This window comes from Carya illinoinensis, chromosome 7, assembly GCF_018687715.1.
Source record: "Carya illinoinensis cultivar Pawnee chromosome 7, C.illinoinensisPawnee_v1, whole genome shotgun sequence".
NCBI classification, from domain to species: Eukaryota; Viridiplantae; Streptophyta; class Magnoliopsida; order Fagales; family Juglandaceae; genus Carya; species Carya illinoinensis.
In genome coordinates this window covers 5519248-5538235 of record NC_056758.1, presented here as the reverse complement: position 1 = coordinate 5538235, position 18988 = coordinate 5519248, and the positions used below count along the sequence as shown (strand labels likewise).

Sequence of the window (18988 nt, the reverse complement as noted above, 5' to 3'; positions counted from 1 at the left end):
GCTGAGCACATCAAAATCATACAATTCTAAACAATCCTAGCATGCTCAAGTTATGCCCAAACAAGCCAATTGGGTCACTCCCAATGATGGATACGAAACCCAAAAGCATGGTCCAATCGACCAGTTGAACCAACAATACGGTTCAGTTGGGTTTATAAAGTATTCATTATATCCATATCAATTCAAGGCCCAACCCAGTCGATCTGGTCCATTGGCATGGGCATCTTCCCCATCAGCTTGAGCCTGGGGCTTCATCCAAACTTTGTACTACCTCTGACGTTGCCTCACAATTTGTTATAAGGAAAAAAATATGAAAAGTAGCATAAATATAAAAGATCCCACAAACTGGCGTTATATGCTTAGTCAACCTTTTTTATTGATTTCATTTTCCCCTCCCTCATATTTGGTTTCATTTCCTCCTCCTGGCCGGTAAGGTAATTTTTTTTTTTTTTCCCTGTTTTTCCATGTTTGGTATGGGTGCTTTAGATGTGTTAAGTGGCTGTATTTGGTAAACCCATCAACCACACCCAGAGGTTGTAAAACCCATGGAGATAGGAAGTCCTTCCACAAAGTTCATTGTTATGTGGGCCCAAGGTTGAGTAGGTATAGGGAGTGGTTGTAGTAATCCATGTGGGTGGATGTTCGATGCCTTAACTCTTTGACAAAAGTCACAGTCTCTGATAAATTCTTTGACATCTATTTTGAGGTCTGGCCATAAGAAGTCCCTCCTAACCCTCTGTATGGATTTGTAATACCCCGAGTGCCCTCCCCAAGGGCTGCTGTGTGCTGGCTCCAACAATTTGATCTTAAAGTCTGCATTTTGGGGAATGTAAAGTATTTTTTTATACACGAGTAACCATAATCTAATAGAGTAGTTATTACCTAATTTATCTTCTAGTTAGAGAGTGATAAGGGTTTGTACTTGAGGATTAGTAGCATAGGTTGCCTTTAAGGCATCTATCCAATCCACAGTTGGAAATATGATCAACATCACGGTGCCTTCTCCTTCCTGCCCCTCTTTTTATATTGCATCAACAGCTTTGTCTCAACCCCTTTCTTAGTTTCTTATATTCCATAAAAATCATACCCCATTAGTTTATAAATAAACTTTTGTGTCATAGGTGTCCCTACTTTCCAGTCAATAAGGTACTTGAGACTTTGTTGGTCTATTTTGATAACAAAGACTCTTCCCAAGAGGTATGGTCTAGGTGAGATTGCTGCTGAAAGCGAGATACAAATAAGGAACTTGGAAAAATCAAGAGGTATGCCTACACTCTGTCATTTGAATGATCAAGAAAATCTTTTTGGTGGCAATTGACTTCGGTATCGGAGATAACCCCCGGCTAAGGAGGCCTAGCCCATCTCACTTTCTGATTTCAAGTACAAGTGGGATCATCCAGAACCAATGCGGCTGCGAGCATGGTTACCATATGCGAAACATGTTCTTAACAACAAGTATAGGAAATTTATCATTAATGGTGGCCCCATTTAGCCCCTGTACTCCACACATAACCTCCATGTCTCGTCTACTTTCATAACCAATAATATCAGGGAAAAGTACTAACTTTGTCTAGGTCATATCACCCTCGAGGCCAATAGTTCCTCAACTATGCTTTCTGTTTCATCCTTTTAAAAATAGGAGTATCTATAAGGTCTCATTGATATAAGTTTGTTGTTTGGGGTTAAATTGATAGCATGGTCATAGGTTCTAGTAGGAGGAAGGCTCTTAGGTTCATCAAACACCTATGTATACTACTTCAAAAGATTTGGAACTGTTGTTGAAGTCTCACTACCCACTTCTAATTATTCTCCAACATCACCTTCTAGTACTTGTAGGATTACCCCTTTTTTCTAACTTGTTGAACTTGTTAAGGGAGCCCTCCTCAATCAACTTGAATGCTACTAAACTTTGCATTTCAATTGTTTTTCCAGCAAAAGAAAAAAATCATAGTCAACTTCTGAAAATTTCATAAAATAGACCCCAACTCTTTGAGCCATTGATTCCAAATACCATGTCACATCCAACTAACACCAACACATGTACCTCCATTGTGAAGGTGGTATCCTAAATTTTAACTCGGACCCTAGTGCACTTCCCTTCACTGGGAATCAACTCCCCACTTCCTACCCTTACTCTAACCTTCTCAACAAAGTTAAGTGGCAATTTAACCTTCTCTAACATTGCTAGATCCAAAAAATTGTGGGTGGATCCATTATCAATTAGGATAGTCACCCATTGAGCCCCAATTTTTCCCACTACCCTTGGTTTTTGGGTTTTGAGAACATGTTAGAGCATGGAGAGATATTTCAAGGTTCCCTTGGATTATCTTTTCCATCCATTGCTCCTACTTCTTCCTTCCTTTCAACTGGAAGATCTTCTGCCCTCCCTTTCCTTTTCCATCAATACCTCTTCTAACATATATAGCTTATGGTTCTAACATTTGTCACCATGGCTTCATATAGCATCACAATATAACATACTCTATTTTCCCTTCTCTCCTTCATTTAGTGTTAGTTTATTTTCTGGAATTTACAGGTTAGGTTTGGGTACACTCCTGTTGGTTTTCCCAAGGGTAAGTTGTGTTTCTTAAGTATTCATGGATCATGAGAGTAAGCAAGACCAAATATATTGTTTTTCTTGGATAGATTTACATTTTCCTTCTATATTTTCGCTAAACTATAGGTAACTATCAAATTTGGTGGGTTAAATATCCTAACTAGAAGTTTATTGTCATCCCTCAACCCACTGAGGAAACTGCTTAATTTATAAGGGTTAGATAATCATCTTCGTTTATTGGATAGTGTTTAAACCTAGGGGTGGGCGACAGGGCCCTACACCCCCTTCGCCCTCCATCAGTTGGCCCAACTTGGGAGGCCAAGCGACCCCGACTGTCAAATGCAGAGTGTTGGCCCCCACTCACACTTGACCACAAACGCGAGGATAGGCCTGCCCGCATTGGGGCCCATTCCTTTGCTTAATATAAATATATATATATATATATATATATATATATATATATATTAATAAAAAGATGTTGTTTTGGGGTTTTTCCCAAAATGACTTCGTTTTTGTATAGGGTTCTGAATAAAAATCCCCCCAACTCCTAAGTCCATTGAGTCCTCACTTCTCTCTCTCTCTCTCTCTCTCTCTCTCTCTCTCTCTCTCTCTCTCTCTCTCTCTCTCTCTCTCTCTCTCTGTGCTGGTTTCATGGCAACGCCGTCGCCGTCATGGTCTCTCTCTCCCTTTCTCTGTCAACTCCATTTTGTCTAGTTTATTATGGATGTTGCCCAGATGACTAACACAAGAGGGGGGTGAATTGATTTGTATTAAAAAAAATAACAATTATAAATCAAATATATAATATAAAATATAAACAAAATATGAAATAACAATAAATATAAAGAGTAAGGGTAAGAGAGAAGCAAACTTAGTATGTTAACGAGGTTCGGCCCCACTGCCTACGTCCTCGCCTCAAGCTACCCCTTGAGGATTCCTAAATTCACTATTCAACCTCCTTCAGGTGGAGATAGAAACCTATTACACCTTTGAACAACACCGCTACAAAGGATCCGTGTAGAACACCCTCTACACTTGCAATCACCTTACACGTGGTGATTCAACTATTCCCCGTGTAGAATACTTTCTACACACACAAGGCTTATACACACCCTTTCTCTGATACAAGAGCTGATAGTGGGTAGGTTATCAGAAAACACTCCTCAATGAGTGAAATAAGAACAATACAATACAAACTATATCTCTCAAAATGAACAAAGATTAAGGCTCAATGCTTAGAGAAGAGAGAATGAAAGTTTTGAATGAATGTTGTATGCTCTTGGTGTTGTGAATGTGAAACTCTCAAATGACCTATTTATAGGCATATGAGACTTCATATTCAAATTTAAAAATATTCACATGTCAAAGACAACATCATTCATTTTTTTTCAAAATATTCAAATAAAAGGTTCTTCTTTTTCAATTGTCAAAGACAACATCATTTACTTTTTCAAAAAAATCAAACCTAATCTTTTACGTTTGGCATATGACAAAATGAGCACACTTTCCTTTTCAAAAAATTCAAACCTAATCTTTTACTTTTTGCATATGACAAAAGGAGCACACTTTTCTTTTCAAAAAATTCAAACCTAATATTTTACTTTTTGTATAAGTCTAAAAAAGTATCAATCACTTTTGAAAATATTCAAATAAAACATGCACATGTGAAAGATGACAATCAATCATCTTTAATATTTTCAAAGTTCAACCCTTTAATCAAGGCATGTACATGCAAAAGATGACAATCAATCATCTTTCAAAATTTTCAAATTTAATTTTCAAAAATATTCATGCACATGTGGAAAATGTATTTTAATGCTTTATGATAAAATATTAATTTTGAGCATTAATCCTAATTTTAAATTTTGAAGAGATTTACAACATTACTCTATAATTTTAATGTGAACTTGTTCCCTTCTTGCTCATGCTTGTTTCCTTGATGTGCTTGACTCCATTGTGTAGACAACTTGAGCTTGAGACTTCTTTATTCTTTGAATTCATTTATTATCATCAAAATCCATGTGTAAATATATAATTACACAAAACTTGAAATTTTGGGTTCAACAATCTCCCCCTTTTTGATGATGAGAAATACTTGATAGAACCTGAAACCTGTATTAATACTTAAGCTCCCCCTGAGAATGTGCGTTAGTTTTTCAAGCAAAAGTATAAATATAATTCCAAGCATATATAATAAGTTTAGCAATTAAAATAATGTTAATGTTCTAGTCTAATACTTCTCCCCCTTTTGGCATCATTAAAAAGGATCCACAACAAGTAAATGGATCTGAAGAAAACGGTGCGTTAGTAGACACTGTCGATAGTTAAAAAAATAAATAAATTTCATCCGTCCGTGACCCGACAAGTGCGGCTGGAGATTTGAAAAAAAGGCCTGATGTTGTTGACAAACGAGATTGAAGGCTCCGAGTTTCTAAAAAAAATGTCATTTTCACCGATCGGGAAAAAATACATTACTCTTTGACTTGGATGATAGCTTGTCTTGTTTTTTATGCTATCTCTATAAAATCAGTCATGAAGTTCATCCAATCCGCATCAAGTTTTCTTCTCATCTCTATAACTCATCTGCATTCCTTCAACATTCTTGTTTTAAGCCTTCTATTCTTTTCTCAATGGCTCATTCTTCTAACATTTCTCTAGATCCATCCATGAGGCATTCTGCATCTCAACCTCCTGTCCTTTCTGCAGCTGCCATTGGTGCCATGTTGCAGCAGGAAAATAATAATCTGACTAATAAGTCAGATTCTGATGCTATTTATGACTTGGTGAGTCTTGGGACTCGCTACTCTTCCTCTATTGTTACTTTTTCTCAACGGCTATAAGCCAAAAATCATGAAGTTGAAAAGCTCAAAGAACAAATTGTTGTACTTCAACGAATTGTTCAAGAGTCTCACACAAGGGAAGGAATCATTCGGCAGAAGAATAAACAGTTGAAATCTTTATTAGATTCTTCATTCCGCTTGCCGGTTCCCATGGATAAGAATGACATGATATTGTATGAAGAGAATGAGCGTCTCAAACATGAGGCTAAGAATCTCAAGTTTATGTAAAAATATTTAAAAAATCTATCTCTATTTTTATTGACTCTAATTTATCTTTTAAGATATATTCATAACATGCATCATACCTATTTTTCTTCTGATCATACATAATCTATCTTCTGGTAAAGGCTTTGTGAAAATATCTGCTAACTGATCGTGTGTGTTTGTGAATTCTAGTACTATATCGCCTTTCTGCACATGATCTCGAAGAAAATGATATCTTATTTCAATATGCTTAGTTCTAGAATGTTGTATTGGGTTCTTTGAAAGATTTACAGCACTTGTATTATCACATTTGATTGGAATGTGATTATACATGAGTTTAAAATCTTCAAGTTGTTACTTCATGTAGAGAACTTGAGTACAACAACTACCCGCAGCAACATATTCTACCTCAGCAGTAGATAGTGCAACAGAATTTTATTTTTTACTAAACCAGGAAACTAGTGCATGACCTAAGAAATGACATGCTCCACTAGTGCTTTTTCGATCTATTTTACAGCCAGCATAATCTGCATTTGTGTAACTGATTAGATCCAAAAATGTGTGCTTAGGGTACCATAACCCTAGGTTAATTGTACCACTAAGATATCTAAGAATGCGCTTAACTGCAATTAAATGTGATTCTTTTAGAGATGATTGAAAGCGTGCACATAAACACACACTAAACATAATATCTGGTCTACTGGCTGTTAAATATAATAAGCTACCAATCATACCTCGATATATCTTCGAGTCAACTGGCTTACCGGATTCATCTTTATCAAGTTTAGTTGATGGGCTCATTGGTGTTCCAATTTTCTTAGCATTTTCCATCCCAAACTTTTTTAGTAATTCCTTAATATATTTTGATTGATTGATGAATGTCCCACTTTTTGCTTGCTTAATTTGCAATCCGAGAAAGAATGTAAGTTCTCCCATCATGCTTATCTCAAATTCTTTCTGCATAGTCTTAGCAAAAACTTGACACATATTTTTATTAGTAGCACCGAATATTATATCATCAACATAAATCTAAATCAAAAGAATATCATCATTTTCATATTTAATGAAAAGAGTTGTGTCGATTTTTCCTCTTGAAAAACCTTTTTCAATCAAGAAACTACTAAGTCTTTCGTACCAAGCTCTAGGAGCTTGTTTAAGTCCATATAGTGCTTTTGTGAGTTTGAAAACATGATTTGGGGAAATATGATTTTCAAAACCTGGAGGTTGCTCAACATATACCTCTTCATTTATAAAACCATTTAAGAAAGCACTTTTAACATCCATTTGAAAAAGTTTGAAATCTTTATAACAAGCATATGCAAGTAGCATTCGAATAGCTTCTAATCTTGCGACAGGTGCATATGTCTCATCATAATCGATTCCTTCTTCTTGATTAAAACCTTGGGCTACAAGTCGAACCTTATTTCTAGTAATGACTCCAGACTCATCTTTCTTGTTTCTAAAAACCCATTTTGTTCCAATAATAGTATGATTTTTGGGTCTAGGAACAAGTGTCCAAACATCATTTCTTTCAAATTGATTTAACTCTTCTTGCATAGCTAGAATCCAAGATTCATCAAGAAGTGCGTCATCAATATTTTTGGGTTCAATTTGAGATAGAAAAGCAGTATGATTGCAAATATTTCTAAGAGATGATCGAGTACTTACACCTTGTGAAGGTTCTCCCAAAATTTGTTCCACTGGATGATCTTTCACAAATTTCCACTGTTTGGTTGCATCTTGTATTAAATTTTGATGATCTTTCCTGATGGCTCCATGTTGAACTTCCTCTATTGTTTTCTCTTTGTTGAGATTGAGACTTTCCGTATTATTTATATCTCCTGTTTCTTCATCAATAGATTTCTTAGAGAGTGAAGAATTAGATTCATCAAATACTACATGCATAGATTCTTGTACAGTCAAAGTCTTTTTATTGAATAATCTATAAGCTTTACTATTAGTAGAATACCCGAGAAAGATACCTTCATCAGATTTTGCATCAAATTTGCCTAAATTATCTCTGTCATTCAAAATAAAACATTTGCATCCAAATACATGAAAGTAATCAATGTTGGGCTTTTTCTCATTCCAAAACTCATAGGGGGTTTTATCTAACTTAGACCTTAGCATAACTCTATTTATAACATAACATGCAGTACTTATCGCTTCGGCCCAAAAATAACTAGGCAAGTTGTTCTCATTGAGCATTGTTCTTGCCATCTCTTGAAGAGATCTATTTTTCCTCTCTACTACCCCATTTTGTTGAGGAGTTCGAGGAGCAGAAAAATTATGCACAAAACCGTTTTCATCACAAAATGTTTCAATATTTTTATTAACAAACTCTTTTCCCCTATCACTTCGGATACTTGAAATAGTATATCCGTTTTCATTTTGAATTCTCTTGTATAACTTGGTAAAGGCATTATGTGCCTCATCTTTATGAGCAAGAAAGATGACCCAAGTATATCTAGAGAAATCATCAACAATAACAAATGCATAATATTTTCCTGCTAGACTTACAACTCTATTTGGTCCAAAAAGATCCATGTGTATCAGTTGCAATGGTCTAGTAGTGGAAATATGTTTCTTAGTTTTAAAAGAAGTTTATGTTTGTTTACCAAATTGACATGCATCACAAATTTTGTCTTTAAGAAAATATGTTTTTGGTAAACCTCTCACAAGATCATTTTTTGAAAGTTTGGAAATAAGTTCCATGTTGGCATGACCTAATCTTCTATGCTATAACCAACTAGTTTCATTTTGAACTGGAAAGCAAATAGCATCTTGTGAGATAATTTTTTCAAAATCAATTGTATAAACATTATTGTTTCTAAAAGCAATAAAACAAATATTAGAATCATGATCATTCAAAATAATGCACTTATCCATTTTGAAAGTAACTGTAAATCATTTATCACATAATTGACTTATACTTAAAAGATTATGTTTTAGACCTTCAATAAGTAGAACATCTTCAATTATGAGAGAAGATTCATTACCAATTTTACCTATTTCCATGATCTTCCCTTTCGAGTTGTCTCCAAATGTCACGTGTCCTTCTTCTTTAGATCTAAGATCAAAGAACTTAGTCTTGTCTCCCGTCATGTGTCTTGAACATCCACTATCTAAAAACCATTTGTTTTTTCTTGTGGAAGACTTCATGCATACCTATAAAAACAATTAAAATGATTTTTCTTGGTATCCAAGTTCTTTGGGTCCTTTATTTATTAGTATTAGAAGAAACAAGATTTTTAGGTACCCATATGGCCCTAATAGTCATTGTATGATTTCTTCTAATAGGACAAGTATGATAATTATGACTATTTCTATTACAAAAATTGCAAATAGCATGTGACATATATGAAAAACTTGAATGATTATAATAATATCCTTTTTTGACAAAATCATTTTTATGAAAAGAATTTTGAATATTAGTCTTTGATGTAGAATGATTATCAAAGAAATTTTTATAAGGTTTGTATTTTTGTTTTAGCATATATCCCAAACCTGCCTTGTCAAAAACACATCTTTGACTACCAAGAAGTTTTTCAAAATTTCTTTCTCTATTCGTAAAGTTTTCAACAATATTTTCTAAATCGGTTTTCTTCTTATTTAATTCAAGATTTTCATCTTTCAAAATGATACTTTCTTTTCTTAAAATTTCAATTTCGTTTGTTAAAGAAAAATTTTTCTTTTTCAAAGCAATATACTTGATACCCAATTTTTCAAATTCCTCATATACCTCTTCTAAAACATTTTGCAATTCTTCATATGAAGAATCTTCAATATTATCAAGATTTGTTACTTCAATGTCATCTTTAGCCATAAGACAAAGATTTGTTGATTCTCCATTGCTTGTTTCACTATCTGAACTACTTGAATCATCATCCCATGTAGCTTTCATTGCTTTCTTGCCCTTATTTCGATCTTTCTTTAGCAGAGGATAATCTGGTTTGATATGACCAGGTTTATTGCATTTATAACAAATTAAAGTGTCATTTTTACCTGAATCTTTCTTAGAAAACTTTTTGAAAGATTTCCTTGGAGGAGTTCTATTTTTCTTCAAGAACCTTTGAATTCTTCTTGTTATCATCGCAACTTCTTCATCTTTATCTTCATTTTCCTCATCTTCATCACTTTCACTTTCATGAGGAACAGCTTTAAGTGCTAAACTCTTCTTTGACTTTCCTTCTTCTTCTCCTCTTCTTCTCCGCTTCTTGAGGTCTCTAGCTTCAAGAATCGCTGTAACTTTTGATTCCCAGCGTTTTGATAGAGAGTTGAAAATTTTTCTTACTATCTCCACCTTGGAATAAACTTTGTCAAGAGCTGTCAAGCTGTTTATGATATTAGTAAAACGAGTGTGCATACTAGAAATAGATTCATCATCATTCATCTTAAACATTTCATATTCACGAGTAAGAATATAAATTTTTGATTCCTTGACTTGCGAAGTTCCTTCATAAGTAACTTCCAAGTTATCCCAAATTTCTTTTGCCGTAGCACAAGTCATTATTCTATTAAATTCATTTCCATTGAGAGCATTAAATAATAAATTCATAGAAGTTAAATTCAAAGTATAAAGTCTATCGTCTTCACGATCAAACTCTTCTTCTTCCTTTTTGACCTTTACTCCATCAACCACTTTTGTTGGAATATAAGATCCATTTACAATACATTTTCAGATTTCTCGACCTTGAGCCTGAAGGAATATTCTCATTCTAACTTTCCAGAATGAGTAATTATCTCCACAAAAGAGTGGAGGCTGACTGCTAGATTGACCTTTACCAAACGAAGCTGAAATGTTAGTTATAAGATCTTAACTCAAAAGATAGTTAGTCTTATAATAGAGCTCTCAGCTCTGATACCAATTATTACTGATCATAGGTCGCACCTATGTCACCTAACAATTGTACCTACCAGACTAGCCGGCCACCGTCTCTACCGGTGCACCGTCACTCATGGTCAGAGAGTCTTGCTTCGGTGACACAGTCACAAGCGAGAGTTCCCATGAGTGATCTGCCTGTATGAATAGTACATGTCAACTAGCTCTGATACCAATTGTTGCCCAGATGACTAACACAAGAGGGGGGTGAATTGATTTATATTAAAAAAAATAACAATTATAAATCAAATATATAATATAAAATATAAACAAAATATGAAATAACAATAAATATAAAGAGTAAGGGTAAGAGAGAAGCAAACTCAGTATGTTAACGAGGTTCGGTCCCACCCTCTACACTTGCAATCACCTTACACGTGGTGATTCAACTATTCCCCGTGTAGAATACTTTCTACACACACAAGGGTTATACACACCCTTTTTCTGATACAAGAGCTGATAGTGGGTAGGTTATCAGAAAACACTCCTCAATGAGTGAAATAAGAACAATACAGCGCAAACTATATCTCTCAAAATGAACAAGGATTAAGGCTTAATGCTTAGAGAAGAGAGAATGAAAACTTTGAATGAATGTTGTATGCTCTTGGTGTTGTGAATGTGAAACTCTCAAATGATCTATTTATAGGCATATGAGACTTCATATTCAAATTTAAAAAGATTCACATGTCAAAGACAACATCATTCATTTTTTTTTCAAAAAATTCAAATAAAAGGTTCTTCTTTTTCAATTGTCAAAGACAACATCATTTACTTTTTCAAAAAAATCAAACCTAATCTTTTACTTTTGGCATATGACAAAATGAGCACACTTTCCTTTTTCAAAAAATTCAAACCTAATCTTTTACTTTTTGCATATGACAAAAGGAACACACTTTCCTTTTCAAAAATTCAAACCTAATCTTTTACTTTTTGTATAAGTCTAAAAAAGCATCAATCACTTTTGAAAATATTCAAATAAAACATGCACATGTGAAAGATGACAATTAATCATCTTTAATATTTTCAAAGTTCAACCCTTTAATCAAGGCATGCACATGCAAAAGATGACAATCAATCATCTTTCAAAATTTCAAATTTAATTTTCAAAAATATTTATGCACATGTGGAAAATGTATTTTAATACTTTATGATAAAATATTAATTTTGAGCATTAATCCTAATTTCGAATTTTGAAGAGATTTACAACATTACTCTATAATTTTAATGTGAACTTGTTCCCTTCTTGCTCATGCTTGTTTCCTTGATGTGCTTGACTCCATTGTGTAGACAACTTGAGCTTGAGACTTCTTTATTCTTTGAATTCATTTGTTATCATCAAAATCCATGTGTAAATATATAATTACACAAAACTTGAAATCTTGGGTTCAACAATGGACAACCAAGGGGCCAATCCACCCCGCAACATGCAGATGAGGGGCAGGGCTGAAGTCTAGGGGCAAAACTCACCCCCCACACATATGTTTGTACTCCTTTACAGCCCCATTTTGTCTTGACTGAGTGAGATATTCTATTTGATCATCGTAGGCGTTCGGTCTAAATCTGACCAACAACGCCTTGATAAATGAATCACAGTCAACCATTTATGCTGACTCCTCTTGGTCTTGACACCATGTCAAGACTCTACCCTCAATGTGAAATAATGCTAACTTGATTTGATGTTGTCATAGGGTATTATGAAATGCAAAAAACTGGTATATCTTATAGATTTAGCTCCATGGGAAGACTAGGAAGTCCAGATGTACTGTTTTGGCTTGCACCTCACCTCTATGCCTAGGATGGACATCCTCCTCCCTAGTATGGACATCCGACGAAGACCCACTAGGGCTATTGTTCTTATTTCTCCTCTGTAGCTCCATTGTTAGCTTATAACTGATGTACAATAGAATCATTTTTCCTTTTTAGTGCTAGTGTTTCAATTTCCAAGTTTTGATACTTGAGAATCTGTAGATTTGTTTAAAGTATTGAGCCCATCTTGTAGCTGGTTCAATCTAGTGCCCTCTGCCACTGCATGTAATTAGTAAACATAGAGACCGGTGTTTCTTTGATACTAAAGTCACAAAAATGCTCTCTTCGAGGATAGCTCTTCCAAATAATAGAAAAAAGAAAAGTAGGAGAAAAGAATACAAGAAAATATCTATAACATTCCATAATAATCCTTACAAACCCCTACCTCCGGTACATATACACTCAGGCATCCATAAACAGAAAATAATCATAAGTCCATAGGCCAGTTTGCAAATAAAAAGGCTAAAGCAAATAAACGTGAGTCCCTACATCATAACCCCATCCCAAGGAACAAGCTCCTGGCCACTAAGACAAACATAGAATAAAAATATAACTAAAGAAATGAAGTCGTTGGAGGCCCATCAACATGGCCCAACTCGCCTGCCTCGTACTTCAATTGAACTAAGTTGACTAACCCTCAATGGTTAATCTCAAGTACACAAAACCCTTTTATCCCCTGTCCCGAAGCTCCCGCCCTGTTCCAATCATGAAACCCCAGATCCAGCTCATGACATCCCTGCATGCCATTCCCGTCCCGACGTTGAAGCCCTTAGTCCCTCAACTTCTCTCAATACCCATTTCTTTCCCAAATTTCCTCCCTCCATTTTTTCACTTGCTTACCATCCAACTGTTGCTCCGCCATCATTATTGACATGCCTCTCTCTGTGTCAACTACTACCATTCATTCACTTTTTCCTCTTTCTCAACAATGTTTTAATTTGCATTGCTCTTCAACCATAGTCAACCTTTCATTTCCTATACTGAAAAACAAAAGAATGGGAATCGCATTTGGGGTTTTCATTGTTCTTCATTTATTCGTCCAAAATGGCTTACATAGATGGCTAAAGTCCGCAAGGTTGGGCAAAATAGGGATTGAGGGAGGGAGAGTAATGTTTTAAATACCGTACCGGATGCCGTACCGATCAAGACACTGAAACAAAATATTTTGATACCGATACCATTTTGTATACCGTTTCGGAATAGTTGATATATGAATAAATTATATATATAATTATATATAAAAATTATATTACAAAATAATAGTCTATATATGAATAAATTATACATAAAATACATATATATAAATTATAAATAACCTGGTCTGAATTGGAAGTAAAAAAATGAGCTTGTAGTTTAAAGAAATAAATTTAACAAAAAAAAAGAAAAATGTAAAGGCTGAATTACTGGCCAGTTTGTAGGCCAATACAGGTCTTGTACGAAACAGGTAAAATACTTGTACCAGATCAGTGTCTGGTACGGCATATACCGGTCAGTACGGTATTTATAACACTGAGGGAGAGGCATACCTGGCAGCAAGCGGGTTGTGCAGGCGAATGACTCTATGCCTGGAGGGTTCGGGTTGGGAAAGCAGGGGAGACTGAGGCGCTGGAAGTGAAAAAATAAACCTCAACTGACGTGGTATGTAAATGATCAGACTTAGAAGACAGTTTCATTACCAAAAGTGAAGGAATATCTATTTACAGCAATGCAACAACAGATATTAGACCGTAAACTTTTGCCACCATCACCACACATTCCCGCTACAGAACACAACTTGTTTCTACACAACATGATTTAGTACATGAGAGAGAGAGAGAGAGAGGAGAGAGAGGAGGAGATTTTTTTTTGGGGGGGGGGGGGGGGGGGGGGGGGGGGTGGAGGGGGTGAGGAATACCCCCGAGCATATATATTGGGGTGTGCATCACAAATAAAGTTGCCTACATTTTGTTGCTTCAACATCGGATGGACAGTAAGGGCACTTGAAAGATTTTGAGCTGTTCTTCGACATCTTCATAATTGATTGCTTGCACAGCACATGGCCACATGGCATCAACATTGGTGGGTTATCGTCGGTCGATTGCTCCTTGGACACTGGACATACAAAGACGGAATGGAACTGAAATTCCTTGTCCAACTCCACTGGCACAGGCAACTGCTTCATGGTCTGCCATTCCTGCTTCTTCCCTGCCATCACATTCATAAACTTCAAAAGAGGTGGCAACCCCTGGATCCCTGCTGCTATAGTCACACTCAACGGGCTCTCAAAAGAGTACCCAAGAATATTGCAGAACTGTTTGCTTAGCTCCTCAGCTAATTTCTCCCAATTAGTTGGTGATATTAATGCAGAGTATGGGGAGCTATCAAGTCTTCCAGTGAAGAGAAGACAGGCCATGAGCTTCTGTAATTCAGCCATGTGGTCGGAAGAAAGGGGAGTGAGGTGATTTCTGACATACTTCAGAGCTTCATTTCTACTTCCCTTCTTCAGTATTTCCAGAAACTGCATGCTGTGAAGTCTCAGAACAAGGTCTGATCCATTTTGTTTAAGTTTATCAGAGTTGTTTGCTGCCCAGTTCAGCGCTGGCTCTAGGTTCCAATGCTTCATAGCTTCAAGTATCTGATACATTTCCAAAAATGAGGATTTCATAGAAGCAACAGATTCTAGTTCCCTGGCCTCGCTTATGAAGCAGTCACCAATGTCAAAAAAACCTTGTCGATAGAAATGGACGGCAATTATCTGGTTCACCGTGTGCACATCGAATTCAATGTTTCGATAAGCCTTAGCTATGTCTGGATTAAAAGATTTCTCAATAACCTTTGCATACTTGCTTAGTGCTATGTTCAGCTCCTTTTGGGTACCCTCCAGCTGACTGAGTGGAGCAATATCTTTTAGTGTGGTTTGAAGATCAGAAAGGACATGTTTATAATCAGAAGGGGACGGCTGTATTTTCCCTAATGCCCTCTCAATTTCTTGGATAATCTGGTCAATCACTTCTTGACTTTTAGAACAGGACAGCTTTTGTTTCTTTGCAACACGGTCAAAAGCATCTTTAATACTATTCAGCTCCATCTTCCTGTTAATCACCCTATCAGAAACTTGTGCTGCAGAACACCTGTAGGAAAGATACAAGGATTTATATGATTGTAATATCAATGTACCAGATTCAAGATATACTACTCCAGTGCATAAAATGAGAAGACCAGAAGCTTCGCAAAAGTAATTTCAGAAGAAAATATTTTGCTTCTTAGAGGGCCTGTACCATATCAAACCCTAATTGATTGAAAATTTTTAGGGCCGGCACCAACATGCAAGAAATAATTACATCGAAAAAATTTCAAGCAACTTTCAGAAGAAACAAAGATGGCAGTAACTTGCAGCCATTTCTGCCACAAAGAAGAGGGATAATGATTGTCACCATCTCCAGTTAAATGTATCATGTTAATAAAATCAGTAAAGAACATATCTACTACCAAAGAAAAACTACAATAGAAGTGGTCATGAATGGAGACAGTTACAGCAGTCATTTCATGGAATAATAAACAAACCAAACATAAAGAAAAATAGATTCAATATGAATGCCATGAAAGCAATCAGACTCCAACCCCTATTCCTGATTTGGGGCTTCTAACAATACCCGTATAGATTCACTTATTAGTAAGCATAACATCAATAATAAGTAATGATTAATCATTTATACAAACTTCATGATATGGAGTAACTCGGCCACAAGGCCCATCAGTAGGTGTGTGATTGTGGTTTTAAATTGAGGATGTGATTGCACTAAAGGCCAACAAGGCCCCCTTCCCTGCTGATTTTCCATTTTAGGTTAAACATAAGGCAACAATATTAGCTTATAAGTTTGATTCCAATTGAGCGACATTCAATAGACATGTTTCAAATCTGAAAAAAAGACGCTTCCGAGGGCTGGGACACAGTGCCATGCTCGGATTGACAATTCAAGTCCCATTCATGTAGGCATGTTCACTGCAATTCCCAATGACAGCAAAAGTACTACTACTTTTAATGTCCCCCAAATTTATTTATTTTTTGTCATTCATTTTTCCAGAATTCCCTTCATTCGTAATTACAACATTATGCCTTGCCCAGATCAAAAGCAACACAAGCCTTAGAGTGTTTCAATCTATTTATCACTTTTCATTTCTTTTCTTTTTTCTCATACACAAATTACCTTTCCCTAATATTGACTACATAATTCTCTTTTAAGTGCATTCTGCATAAACGTCATGGCACGCTAGAACTCAATAGATTTCTACCATATTTCATAGAAGAAAATCCTTTGACTCAGATGTAGAGAATGCAGGACCCCACCTATCAGAACATTTATAAAGCTACAGCTCCTCACTTACTAAATTTTATAACTAAAATAACTCCAGCTGCAAGGATAAATAAAATTAAATATTGGTGTACCTTCCTAGTACAGTAGTATTAGTAAAGCAAAATCTCAATGTACCAAGTCTTTTAGTTTACTGATATTATTCTCACCAGTATCTACACACAAACAAAACTCCATGTAGTTATCAATCGGTAAACACAAATATCTGAAGCATCTAAACCATCCAATGATTGCAGATATATGATGTGCAGACTCGAATAAAGTTTTCTTTTTTAGGTTCATTTGTTCTTCCTTTATATTGCTTTCCACACAGTCACAGTTCCCACACAAAAGAATCAGAAGAGCATCTGGGAAAGCTCCTAAGAGCAAACATGCATTATACAGAATCAAACCAACCCTATAGTGGAAACCCAAAGATGCTAAACAAAATATAAGTTGTCTTAAACAGTGTAAGAGTTCAAAACAAAATTATTCTAACACTCATCAATTAGGTGTTCTCTGAAAACTTGAAAAACTAAACCTACAGTGGAAATTCAAAGAATCTTAAGATTACCCAAGTTTCAAAACAAACTAATCTCAACTATATTAATGACAGACTAGATAAATTTACTTGTCATTTGCAATGTAGATTTAATCACGAAGCCATGACATGTAAAGCACGTGCATAACAATTAAGCCAGTTGCCTGCTCTCCCATCCAATACTCTAAATTAGAAGAAACATTCCAATAACTATCTTAAGTTTCATAGTGTATTCATTTTGCAATCATAGATTTTAAATTTCAAAAGCTATTCACGGTTCATATTTGTAAGAAAAGTCAAATCCTATACTCGTTCACTCAAACTTTGGAATTAAAAGGGGAGGAAAAAAAACTCACTTTCTAAGCTGATTAAAAGAGTTCCGTCGTCAATTGCTTTTAACTGAGTCGTATATTTACCTATCCCAAAAAAAAAAAAAAAAAACTGAGTCGTATATTTAAAAAAAAAAAAAAAAATCATATTCATCGCACCGCCAAAAAAACTGAAAAATGAATCATATATTTACTAATAATTGATCAAAATCTTATTGGACTATCAGATCAATAAGATTTTCAACCTGGCAAAAAAAAAAAAAAAAAACCAAGAAATAAAAAGAATCGACTTTTAAGAATCAAGAAACCAAAACGAAATATTGAATTCAAATACAAGTAAGTTGAAAACAAAAGCAAAGTATGGAAATATGAGATTCAGGAGAATGCCACTTGAAATTCCAAGATTTGAATGACTGTGTAGAAGCAAATGTTCTAAGAAATAAATTTCTCCGCAACAAATTCTACCAAATATTCTGATAGAGGAAGAGAGAGAGAGACGTACCGGTGAGAGGAGAAGCGAGATGGAGAAAACCTATACGGGCAAGGTGATCGGAGGGTATCAGGGAGAGAAACCTCTGGAGCAAGCAACGCCCTAGAAGCAAGAGAGATTTGTCCGTGGATTTACTAAAATCGTTATTTATTTTTATTACTATTTTATAGAAACAGTAAAATCTTTATTAATGCATCTCATAGTTGTAATTTATTTAAAAACTAAGTTTTATATAAAATAATTGTTATGTGAGTCTAAATATATATATTATAATATATTGATGCAAGTGACGCCTAATATTATATTTCCTGCATTTTTATAATTTTATTTACGTCAGATTATTTTTATCCCACAAGAAATAATTTGGACCGCTTAGTAGATGGGCTGGGGCCCATCCGATTGAATCTTAAAAAAAAAAAAAAATTAATGGATACGTGAAAGCGCACTATATTTTTGTATTAGGGGGAATCTCTTCAAAATTCATATAAATTACTGCCAAGTTTATCGTACAAAATAGAAATTTATTTCTCTTTCTATTTTGTCCTTTGCTTTCCTCAGTCAACCAGGTTATCAAAATGATTACGGCTTTTTATTTTTCACAAAAAAGGAAAGTCCTAATCTTGTTTTTTATTTAAAAAGAAATACCCCTTTCTGTAAAAAGATTTATTATTTCTCTTCTTCCTCTTTTTTATCCATATTTGAGATTCAACCATTGTGCAACTTTTTTTAGAATTTACGCATGAACCAAGTGGCAAGTGAGTTTGGTTGCCACAAGGTGTTCAGCCCCCTTGGCGACCGCCAGTTGTTGAAGGAGGGAGAGACTTCCAAAAATATTCAACACGCGGCTGCCTTATAGGATGACACGTTTTCCATTCATTACGATAAGACGAAATTTAGTTTCACTTCCTCTTCTAGTATAGGTTTTGGAGCCCTAAAGACAAGTACTAATTCAAAAATTGCATAATGACTAAATCTCAAATATGATCAAATAACGGAGATTTTCATCCA

General features: G+C 35.2%; 1 protein-coding gene across 2 annotated transcripts; it reads right to left on the bottom strand.

Moving 5' to 3' along the window:
* Window positions 1-13936: 13936 nt before the first annotated feature.
* Window positions 13937-18148, bottom strand: LOC122317169 (protein RMD5 homolog). Of its 2 annotated transcripts, XM_043134120.1 has the most exons (3): window positions 17993-18134; window positions 17518-17577; window positions 13937-15399 (listed from the first exon to the last, which is right to left on the bottom strand). In XM_043134120.1, exon 3 carries the CDS (start codon window positions 15354-15356, stop codon window positions 14211-14213), a length of 1146 nt encoding a protein of 381 aa, XP_042990054.1. In that variant the 5' UTR covers window positions 15357-15399; window positions 17518-17577; window positions 17993-18134; the 3' UTR covers window positions 13937-14210. The 2 variants fall into 2 exon arrangements, with proteins under 2 accessions (XP_042990054.1, XP_042990053.1); XM_043134119.1 differs by lacking the exon at window positions 17518-17577 and having other exon boundaries at window positions 17993-18148.
* Window positions 18149-18988: the final 840 nt, after the last annotated feature.